The 12488-nt window shown below is 37.5% G+C and overlaps 1 protein-coding gene across 1 annotated transcript in view; it reads left to right on the plus strand.

Annotated features, from left to right (window-relative positions):
• Positions 1-12070, plus strand: part of LOC141904195 (pre-mRNA-splicing factor RBM22-like) — a 34246-nt gene extending 22176 nt beyond the window's left edge. Inside the window, exons 7-9 of the mRNA XM_074792745.1 lie at positions 245-486; positions 10667-10879; positions 11768-12070. Coding sequence (XP_074648846.1) covers positions 245-486; positions 10667-10879; positions 11768-11976 — 664 coding nt within the window. The 3' untranslated portion in view covers positions 11977-12070. The remainder of the gene's footprint in view (positions 1-244; positions 487-10666; positions 10880-11767) is intronic.
• The last annotated feature ends 418 nt before the right edge of the window (positions 12071-12488 follow it).

The raw sequence follows: 12488 nt of genomic DNA on the forward strand, positions 1-12488 counted from the left end.
CAATCAAATTTTATTGGTTTTATCTGGTTGGCGTATGATTTCTGTTAGTTTTAGTTGTTTCATGTCATTCTGTTACAAATATTAACATTTGTAGATTCCCATCATCAAAGTGTCGAAGTTATCATTCAAGAATGTTGTTCTGATAAAAGACAGTTTCATGAAAAGTTGACACTGACCAAAATCAAGTCCATTTTAAGGAATATTTTTCTTGTTTATATTTCTAGAATGTTGTTTTGTGTTTTAGGGATCATTTTTATCAATTTGGAGAAGTGCGCTCCATCACTATGGTTCCAAAACAACAGTGCGCTTTTGTGCAGTTTACATCAAGAACCTCTGCTGAAAATGCAGCTGAAAAATCATTCAATAAACTCATTATCGATGGACGTCGTTTGAATATCAAATGGGGCAGATCACAAGCGGCAACTCCTGGTAAAGGATATGAGGATGATGAAATGAATTTGGAGCCTGTACCGGGATTACCTGGAGGTACGTAATCAATGTAAAATCATCTGTTAATCTACTCCCATGAAGGGTTGTCAAATAATTATAGCTGCAGCTTCTTAGTAGCCGAAGCTATTACTAAGCTACATTGGAAAAAATTGCCAAAGATGTGACTGAAATCTCAAAATCTAATGAACAGGTTCTACCACTTTTTTGCCAAAGTACACGCATAAGACCCCCACAAAGAAATACCCTAGTTTCTCATCACATTATTTTCTGGAAAGGGACGAGGGCAGGCTAATTTTATTTCATTGCTTTTAAAAAAAAGATTGAGATATAACGCTCAACCAGAGACTAATAGAAGAGACGTAGGAGGGAAGTTTGTTTTTACCAATGCGATGAACAAATTCTAGTAATGCAAGTTGAAGATGTGCAAAAAAAACTTAGTTAAAATCAAGAAGCTCCCTAAGCCTATAAAATCGCATTATATTGTCAAATTTAATTGAAACTGAGACAATCATTTTCACCCTTACTTGAAATGAGGTAAATGAAACAAACCTGCTGCTGTTTTTGTCACCTTCAAATTGTGGGCTACCGGTATGCACATTATACAGCTATTCGGGAATTTTTAGCAAATTCTGACCGTTTCAGCTTTTGGAAATATAGGATGGTAAAAATATTTCACATACCGGTATGTACCCAGCGTCAGTATTTTTTCATTGAATAGTTTGTTTTGATTACCTTCTATATTCATGCTCGCAGTATACACAATTAGGCTCAAGTTCATTATGCGTTGAAATAGTGCGCTCCGCGTGAAGTTAATTGTGTATTATAGTATTATAGGCCTACAGTGTTGCCGATTCCGGAAATTGAAACTTTCAACAACAAAAAATTCGGGAAATTTTTTGCCATCCTCCTTCCTCTAAAGCCCGCCACATATGGCACCGAAAAAAGTTTTTTCCTAGTGAAAAAAATATTTTTGATGTATTATGTTATGCCGAAACAGAAAAACGTTTTTCGCAAAACAAGTACTGCTTGATTTGCGAAATATTTTGTCCCGTGTGCGATGAATGTTTTTTGTTAAGCAGTAGGCTGAATAACCAATCAGCAAGCAACAATGTCTCACATGGAATAACAAAAATTGATATGAATACCTGAGTTTATTGTTGTCTCCATGGATTCCATGGTGCAAGAAATATTTTCTGCGCGTTTTCGTTATGCCATGTCGGTTGAACGTTTTCTGGAAAACATGTTTTTTGTGACGTTGCGAATCGCTAAGAACGTCGCTGTTTTCACTAACCGACGTATCTCGAAACAAGAAAATTAATTTTAGAAAATTATTTGACGCCTGCGAAAAAAATGTATAATTTCTGGGCTAAGCTAATGTGGAATTGCAAATTTGAAATCGAAGTTTTAAGAAATTTGGGGAATGATGAGATTTGGCGATTGGGTAGATGATACAGCGGGTCTTCGACTCTAGTAGTGGTTTAAATTTTTTTATTGAAAATTCTCAATAATTGATCGCGAACTTGCGACCGACTTCATTTACTTATGCCTCTAAGCTGGTCTGCAACTTCATTGCCTCCATGGTTGAAGAACGAGCTCTTCTGATGTCTGCTTCATCATGACTTCGAGCATATTGTGTGGCCTAGCCAGCCGGCCCGGGCCACGGGTTTGGCTGTCACTCGATATCCTAGAGTCTTGAGTCTGGGTGGGTTGAAGTAGACATTGTCATTTAAAATAACATGCTTATGTTGTTCTGTATGAATTACCCGTGTGTCATGTATGTTGTATTAATTTATTTTAAAATTTGTATTTATTGAATTTGGGAATTTTATCCCGAAATTTCAATGTCATAAGGATCAATAAAGAATTGAATTGTCACCTAATACACATGCCATCAGAGGACGCGGAGCCGTATATGATAGCTATGCTATTATAAATTGCTAATCTCACGAAACCTGCATACTCCTAATATCAAACATATTTTCTAAAACGTTTGAATATTGAAATTATATGTTTACACATTTTCATATTGACCGCTTTTAGTCGCTGATGAAATTCACGCCGGCCCTACACACATCGTAGATAGCTTCGTCATTCCACCGGCATGCCCACGTCAGGGTCTGACTTTTATATCAGACTTCCAAATCGTGTATACATCCGCCGTTTAACCGAATAATCCGATTTACTTATCATTTCTATTTATACCTGCCGCTTCTGATATAATCATACATCCTTTACTATTACAATACGTCTTCTAATGATATTCAATGCAATATAACATTTCGACGTTCAAATATAGGTCATTATATAATCACAGGAAGCCATTCTACATCTATGTCAATAATATTTTGCCAGATAGCTTGTTTGTGTACACATAGACCTGTGACGTTTTGCACATCGATTTACGGCTGTCGTTTGTAAAATGACGCTGAATGGTTAACATTGTTTAGGTTTCATAATGGTAACGTTTTATAAGGCGTCTAAAAATTGATTTTTGAGTTTTATCCATTAGGAAGATCGGGGAAGTGCATATTTTATACATACCAAAAAAATAGGATTCTACCTCTTTTGGTTTCTGATGTATATAGAACCCTGTATGACGTATCTCATATTTTTTGCAAAATCATTTTTTCACTAACCAACGTAAGTTTTGTGAAACAAGAATATATGAAATCATGATCTTAATCATATTTCACTAACGACGTATCTTATCTATCGTAATTGCAACAGTGGAAAAATTGCCAAATAGGTTCAAATGGCGTTATTTTGGAACATGATTTATTGTGTCGCCGTTCCTAAGTTGTAATTCTTGTAGTTTACCTTATCATTGCTAAACAAAATTGCTAAAGATTGTTAATATATGTGAACAATTGCTATCAAATATTGTTGAATTTTAGACTCATTGAGTTATAATTTGCTTAAAAATTCGAAGGATGAGTCATTATTCATATCTAAATGCATACAATTGTGTGTTTGATAGAGAGACGTATCTACAAAAACAGGCAGTTTTTTTTTTTCAATAACTGGCGTATCTAACTTAAGGTGTCATATCTGGTGAAAATCAGATATTTTTTAAACCGACGCACAACTTTGGCCCCCTAAATTTGGAAAATTCTTTGAGCTTGACTAAAAACAATAACACCGTATGATAAACCTTTCCATTTTGGCCAAATATAAGGTTGAGATGACATGAATATCTATACCGATCGAGCTACCAAACATTTTCCGATTTTCAAATGCCATTTGTGAAAAATCAATTTTTTTGAGATGGTTAGTGAAAACAGCATCCTCCCTCTGCAGGGACTCGAACCTGATGGCATCGCTACACTCAGCCACGGCACGAACCCCTGCATCAGTAGACCGGGTGCGCAGGTACATGCGCAGCTTTCTGAACGTAAACTGGCGGCACCAATCAGATTGCTCGTTGTATAATCGTTGAGGCAAATTTCAAGGAAGAACTATAAATGGGAAAACCCGGGATAAAATAAAACGGGATTTCTGATTGGCTCAAAATCACATCATCTGAACTGCGCATGTATCTGCGCACACGGTCGATTATGGCAGGGTTTCGTGCCGTGGCAATCTCGATGCCATCAGGTTCGAATCCCTGCCGGGGGAGGATGTGAAAACAGCAACGAGAAGACCAGGTTCAATGAGAAGGAAGAGAATGAATAGAAAACAATGAGTTCGATCTACAGATAAGATAACTGCTTTATTTCCGTCACACGCAGGCTAACCACCTGTCCCAACTGCACATGCGCATGCTTATATATGATGATTCGCTGCATAGACTTGAGTCTATCCCAGTGGTTATGACCGCGGCTTTTCACTCTCAAAGAGCCAGTATCAACAACAATTTAATTGATATTGACAGCTGTAAGTGGTCAAACTCACACTGAGCATCACTTCGTGAATAAAAAGCCAAACTTTTCCAGACTTTACCCAAGAAAATGAAGTAATAAGCAATGAAAATTTCAGTTTTGAAGTCTTGTTATCTCGGGCTAAGCCCGAGATGTTGAATGGGTCCAAAAATCGAATTTTTGCTAACAAATGAGGTTATAACTTTGACACGAAGTCATGCAATCTACTATGTTTATGTGCAAAATGTAGCTTCATCATGCAGCTAAAATCTGTTGGATTTTGAATATCGCGTTCATTTAAGAGAAATCGACGAATTTGTGGCGATTTTTAAAGAAATTTCAAGGAGCATTTTGTTTCATAAAACGGCTAGAAGGCCGATGTACAACGTTACATTGAAGTAAAATAACTGCTCCCTGTGGTTGGCTGAGCTCCTGCTGTCAATCAATGTAAGGGCATATTCGATTGACGCAGACAAACCGGTCTTTTAATCTTCTCATCTATTAATCTGCTCGGTTCTAGTTTCTCATTTCCCAGTCATGGGAGAGTCTTACATGTTCATTTTTAATTTGATAGCTGTAGTATCGATTCCGTCTCCCCATATCTATTTCATTATGCAAATAACCGAAGATTCAATCGATACGCTACTTCACGGAAGATTATGCGCGCACAATCAAATAGGCCCAAACCTCGTGTATACGGGATATCGACAAATTCAAGTTCTTGAATTACTCGTTTGATGGCGCTAGTCAAAACTGTAAATTGGAACCTAAATCCGCCATGCTCTAGTTCATTTGCAAAGAAAATCTCTCGCTTCAAGTTTTCAATGAGCGATATTTTACTTACTACTTATCGTCACACGTAATCCTTGAAATATGTTATCCTACCGCTACGTTGGATATGATAAACCTTCACTGCTAGGCTAGAAATCACTATAAATGTCCTAAAATTATCAAAAAACATTTTGCAACGGCTGACGATGAAAAGACTGGTTGCCTGGTGGCAGCACTTGACGGCCCAATTAAGATTGTTGGTTCGAGTCCTGGTATTTTTCATATTTTTATTATGAATCTACGAGTTTCAGAGATGAGAATTCCCCGCGGATCCGCGGTTTCCCGCGGATTTCAGTATTGAAAAATATCAATTTTCCAAATAGTCCAAAAATGATGTAAAAGTAATGGGGGGGGGGGGGGGTGATGATCTCACTCAATTGGTCCGGCGCGATCGGTAATCAGGTGAACCGTAAAAGCGTTCAGTGCCTGTTTTACTTATCGTCACGTAAAAGTATCGCATTTCAATGCATATTCATTGCAACACAGTGATTTTGTATGTACATTTGTACTACGATGAGTTTGTATGTATTTTATCGATCGGCTGCAGACACGCACGCACAGCAACAGTAGTAACGTATATAGGTCTACTTACTGTTGCTGCGTGTGTGTGGCGAACGCTTTCGGATATTATACACTACTTGGTGATGATTTTTAGTGAGCATTCATCGGCGCATTTTTACTGCAATAATTCAGGGCTCGACCCGTAATGCATGAGATGCTGAATGTCATCAAATGAGGATGTACCACATTGGAACTAGCCATTACCTTCCAAAATATAATAGTCGTTCATGGGTTCGAGATCGCTCTAAGTGCTCGGAAAACGTATTTAATTTCTAGAATTTTCTTGGGGGAGGACCCCCAAACCCCCCGAAATAGCTTCGCGCCTTCGGCGCTCGCTAGTGCTGACGGCTAGGCCGTCAGCTGGTTCGCGTATGTCACTCAAGAAAAATAACCCGCGGATTATACAGGTCGGCGTTCTCATCTCCGGAGTTTAGTCCTTCTAAAATCAATTTTATTTCATATTATTATTTCATATTTATCAGTGTTGCCTGCAATAAATTTACCTAAGAGTCTTGAACTCAACAACAAAGTGATGACACCCGGCACCAGTCATTACTTCAATTATCTGCTTCGAGCGTCATCGCTAAATTAGTTATTTTTGGTCGTTTTTTGACATTTCTAGTAACCTTTAGCGTTCGACGTGAGGTTTTATCGAATTCAACACATTGTCAGGATATCATACTCAAAGGATTATGCGTGCCGTTGCATTGTAAGTAAAATATTGCTAACTAAAAACTTGAAGCGAGAGATTTTTATTGCAAATGAACTAGAACATGGCAGATTTAGGTTCCAATTTCCGGTTCTGACTAGCGCCATCAAACGAGTAATTCAAAAACTTGAATTTGTCGATATCCCGTATTGCCGCGATGATTGCTGATTAGATTTGATGATGTTGTTCACCGAAATCAGCAGATTTTACACATCCATGAAGTGTTCAAGGAAAACCTTACAGATGCATCAATCAGGTGGCGCCTATACATGACAAAGATAACATTCTGCGCCCGAGCTATTAAGATCCGTGGATCTCTTGTTGCATTCAAGAGTGAATATTTTCGCTGGATGCTGAAGTCAGTGTTTACATAATGAAGTGTCAAAACCAATTTACAAGTTGAAAGATTATATTTAGACAGTGTTTCACGCAAAACAACAACACTGGACTCATGAGATTATTCCAGATGACTAAAAATAATACATCTACAGACTCTGAAGAGTTTATAGGTGTACGAAATCAATCGGATTGAATTTGCCACATGACATGATTATTCCCAAAATGAAACTGAAAACTCAAGAAAGGATTTAGTAAAAATGATTAAAGTTGGTTTGCTATATCCTTTAATGAATGGTCGGTTGATGGAATATTATTCACTTCTGAATGCAGTAGTCGCTTGACATCAATTACTCATAAGGCTGAGTGATAGAAACAACAGGGATCCAGATATGTTAGTGTGACAACTCTTTGATGCACAGTGGTCATAATTACTGGGATAGACTCAACCCTTTCAGTGCTGACTAATCAAAACCCTATAGTGCTGGAGATAATTTGAAAATTTTGAAAAATTCCACCCTAGTGTGTTGCATAACGGGGATACCACTATAGTGCATATACACCGCGGCGCGGTATATTGTTAGTTACTAATATTTCACTATGTTTGACAAGTGCTGCCATCTTTCAATAGAGATAAAAACTAATTACTAATTACATCAATACACCGTAGTGCGGTGTACTAGCAAAATTCATCACCGATTCATACACTGCACTGCAGTATAGACGCACTGAAAGGGTTAAGGGGGAGTAATCACTATATGGTTACTTAACAGAAACATTCCGTTCTCGACATTTCTCCGGGCAACAAATGGTAAACAAGTAGATAGTAAGAACGGAGAGATATATGACTAGTTATTACAATTGATTAAGTAAATAAAGCTTATGGAATCAATGAACGATGAAACGAAATTCGCCGTCATTCCCATAATTTAGTTTCGTTACGTTCACAAGCTTCCAGTTAATTTTACGTTTTTGGCCGTCGTGTACAAGTACAACGTCTCCTGATCGAATCTCGCTTGTCGTGCTATTTTTACGCGCGGGCAGATGACGTTCACGTAGCGCGATAACGTTTTTGTTGGCTCAACGACACCGTAAATCGAAGAGTTCCATCACTGTGTGCGCGTTTCTGGAGGTTTTTTGGGTTTTATGAAATGTAGGCGGAAGGCGAGGTTGGCGATGATTCAGAGGGCATTAAATGGAGTATCACAAACAATTTTTAAACATTTTCTTGCCAATTATTAAACGCTCCAAACCCAAGCCTGCTGTGCAACGGTATGGGGAATGATCTTGAATTTTGATATCTGGAAATATAGCTAGGTGCTGGCTACACTGGTTACGGTATATAGTGATAAAGAGAATCATGCATGCTATTTTAGCCTGCTGGCTATAGTGCGTATGAATGCAAATGAAAGTTTTTTTCTTGATAATGTAATTTAACCCTTTCAGTACTTAATATACCGACCCATTGTACTGAGCTTTGAAATAGAGAAATTTTGGTGATTTTACTACGATCCCTGGGATAATGATACCATGTAAGTGTTATGAAAAAGGTACTGTACCCACAGAGGGAAACGTTGTGGCCTTACATTTCGGTGATAAAAAATTAATTTTTATCCTAATAATGTGCGTCACGTGACCTAATTAGCGTAATTTATATAGTTTTACAGAAAAATCTCAAATGAAATTCAGATTTCCTACCAAATACTAAACAAAGCCGGCTTTTCAATTCTGCATTATGTTCTGATTATTATCTGAGAATTTAATGGTAAAATTCCCATGGATAAAAAAATTATGGCTGTTTTAGTGAAGCAAGGTAGTCAGCACAATAAGAGAAATACATTAAATAATATCGATCCACTGAATATATTTCGAAACAACTTTGTACTAACAGGGCTGCCAACCCTCCCGAATTATTCGGAATCCTCCCGATTTGCGTGAAGAAATTCCGACGATACGATCGGGTATACAAAATTCCGACTTTTTTTTTCTTTTTCGGCGATGTCCGATTTTCCACCCGCCAGCGCGTTGTAACACAATAAAATGATTTGGTAGAACAGAATTGAATAGGTGGGGAATTTATATGCACGCCCGCGGTGGATGAGTGCGTGGCTATATACTGTGTACGTGGGTCAGGCGATAAACAGCGCTTACTAGCGCGCGCGTGCGTGCGTGTGTGTGTATGAGAGTAGCTGTGTTATTGATTTTACCTACGCATGGCGTACGATTATTTCGTAGTAGGAGAGCAGCTTTTTAATTTGTTTCAAGAATAAAAATAAAGTTCATTCGTTTTAAAATACGTTGTTTTCAATCATTTTTGTGACAATATTATGACATGTGGCAAAATGTGATTGTTATTGTCAAATTGCTCCGCATCGTTTCGGAGAAGAATCAGTTTACTGCGGTAATTAGCTCGTTTTCGCAGCGCGATTAGCATTCGAAGATCCGGGTTAGATTTCAACGTGTGGACTCTTTGAAATGTTTCGGTAAGCAATTGCTTTGCTAGTTTGAACCTTAATGTTGTCACTCTTGTGTTAGTTTGATTTAAAAAGATAATTTAAGATGCTTTTGAGCAGTGCATCTCAAAGTAAACTTCTAGTTCGCATATTTGGCAGATGGCAGCACCATCGAGTAGCATGTAGATTTAGAGACTTTTTACTGTTTGTATCTTTCAGTTCTGTACGTGGAGTCTCTCTTGGACAGTATCGTGGAATTGATGCTGGAAATGGATATATTCGCATGACAGCTGTATAGTGTTATGTAATTCGTTTGACAATTTATGCCAGTTTTATGTTCTTATTTTTTAGTCTACTGTATATTTTTGATAAACACTGTTGATTTTTATCTTTCATAAAATAATAAAGAAAAAATACATTCTGTAGAATTTGCTGATTTTTTATTTTGCTAATAATTCCATATTTTCATATCCAGCTTTCATATATTACACGTGAAAGGTATTCCTAATTGAAAGCAAAATATTCCTACTTGGAAAAGTCACAATTTCTTCGGTTTCGATATATTCCTATTGAAACCTTCAATATTCCTAATTAATCTGCCATTCATCCCTAAATGGAATTTTGAAAGGTTGGCAGCCCTGTACAAAGTAGCTGAAGTAATAAGAAGGGTTTGCGATAGATAGGCGCATGGGTATTATGAAAATGTGAGTCCCCAGTGACTGTCAACTGCATAGTGAAGCTGTGGTACAAAAGTCACCGAAGACCGTGTCCCACTTAATGAAAGGGATAATTTATCGTGAATAATCATTGATTAACTATTATGGCAGAAAATTAGCAGTGTGTGTGTGTGTTTTCTGTTGTAGAATTTGTTATAAACCAAAACATTGTTGATGAATATCTCTGGTAACCTGAAATACCAAATGCTAATTTTATGCAAAGACCATAAATGTATATTTTTGGCCTATTTGACTACAAAATAATTCTTTCTGCAATAAACCCAGTTGCGTCGGTAGGCATTGCGTTGCTTGTCCAAACTCGTTTGGTGAGTTCAGCTCGGCCAGGTCAATACTTTTTCAGTACTCACTTACTATCTTGAGTGATTGGTGATACATTTTGATTTTTTTTTTTTGAAAAAAAAACTTTCATATCGTGAAAAATATTTTAATATTGGAGAAAATAGTGTTTTCGAAAAAGAATTTTTTCCCTACCTACCTACCTACATGTTCCCTTCCTAATTCTTGGCAATACAATAAACAAATGTATATTTTTGGCCTATTCGACTACAAAATAATTCTTTGAAAATTCTTTGAAAAAGAAGATTTTGGCAAATGAGCTCCAGCCTTTCAAGGTGAACCACTTTGCCCATAAGGATTTATTTCTATATTTGTTGACCAGGGGAATTGATTTGCCAAGCATTCCACCAAATTAATGGTGTACCTAGTCCTTAGTTGTATAATCTTTATTTACAGCATTGCCATTGCCTCCGGAAGATATAAATGCTATGGGTCTACCACCACCCCCATCAATGATGGGGAATAATTTCTTCAATCTGGGTGGACCTAGAATGATGCCCCCTGGAATGTTAGGAACGACCACAGCCACACAAGCGGCAATGGGAGCTGGAGCACCACAACGTATGCCTCCTCCATATCAATTTATGAGTCATGGACCTCCGCCACCAGGTAAGTGATGCAGCTGCAATTATTATGCATGAACTAGATAACCCATCTCCTGAAAATTTTAATGAAAAGCCCAAAAAAGGTGAAAAGCCCTCATGGAATCCCTTTAGCTTATTGCTAAAATACTCCTACAAATCTCACTGGCCCTAATCTTCATTTTTTACTTTGAAGTTGTCACTTGTCTCCGTGCACTTGTTGATTTTTTGGATTTTAAAATTGCATCGTGGAAATGATAAGCAAATTCATGGCTTATCTCTCAATCAAATTGAAATCTTAAAAATGGCATGAGAATGTTCCTTCAGATCGTATAGCTGGAATATGGACCACCACATGTGAAACGTTCTTCTTTTCACATCGTCTTTATTTACCCCTTTCCATATACCGCTATCAAGAAATGTACTGACTGACTATGAATTATGAGATTTTCCAATCATTCCCTAATTGGACATATAGTTATTGTCGAATCATGAATGCTTTCTTCGGGGGTTATTGGAATTGATGCCTTGTGGAAATGTAGCCATTCTACCCCTGGGATGGACTGTCATCACACTTTGGGAATCCAACTGCATATTTTATCGGTGCTGTACTCGTCTAAAATGTATAGAACCAGGATCTGACTGAAGCCTAGCTGCATTCATCAATGATTTGTTTATCTGGGTAACAATAAAACTTATTCTAGCGAAGTCAGATGGGGTTTATATGACTGCAGTGAAATAAAATTATTCCTGTGGAGTATTAGCCACAATGAGAAAAAAATACTTATTTGATCAAATTATACATGTAACATTGGTTTTACTATCGTAAAAAACATGCGTTATTTGAACACATGTTTTATACGACTACAGTAAAACCCACTTAATCTGTATGAAGTGTGAATTTTGTATGTTGCAGGATTACGTCTACCACCACCACCACCTGGTATGATGCCTATGAGACCTCCACCAAGACCTCCTCTTTTTGGCCCTAGTACAACATCGCAGATACATTACCCTTCTCAAGACCCGACACGTATGGGAGCAGTAGCTCCACCTGGAACATTGGCTACTCCACAGAATCTTGAACCAGCATCGACTCTTCAACAAACACCAACTCCTTCTTAATGAATCAATGACCAAGCAGCAACTTCTAAATTCATGCTGTAAAACTGCATTGAATTGCATTTGTGAAAAATAAATTATGAATTACCAACTCAAATGTTCATGAGAGTGTTATTGGTATTGGATCATTGGTTTTATTCTCTCGATTATTTGCTGTAGGCGATTTAAAAGAGGATAGTGACACTTCAGTAATACATGTAAACTGATCACCCAGAAATGAGGAAATTATCATACAAAAAAAAACATAAGCAAAATATTTCAGAAGGAGTTCAATATGTGCATGAGTTACCCGTATATTGCAATGCATAATTGTATATCCACATAGGTTCTATGTAGCTGTCAATTTTGTGTCTGTACCCTACCCCCTCAGACAATCAACGTAGGTCTTGCCAATGACTTCAGGATCAGTTCATGTTAGGATGGGGATAGCCTGTCGGTAACATGTGTAAGGTTGCATCTTTTGGATGTTGAATGTCTAGCATTTCACCACTAGGTCAGGATGGCGAATGTCTGTC

This window comes from Tubulanus polymorphus, chromosome 4 (genome assembly GCF_964204645.1).
Source record: "Tubulanus polymorphus chromosome 4, tnTubPoly1.2, whole genome shotgun sequence".
Classification (NCBI taxonomy): domain Eukaryota; kingdom Metazoa; phylum Nemertea; class Palaeonemertea; order Tubulaniformes; family Tubulanidae; genus Tubulanus; species Tubulanus polymorphus.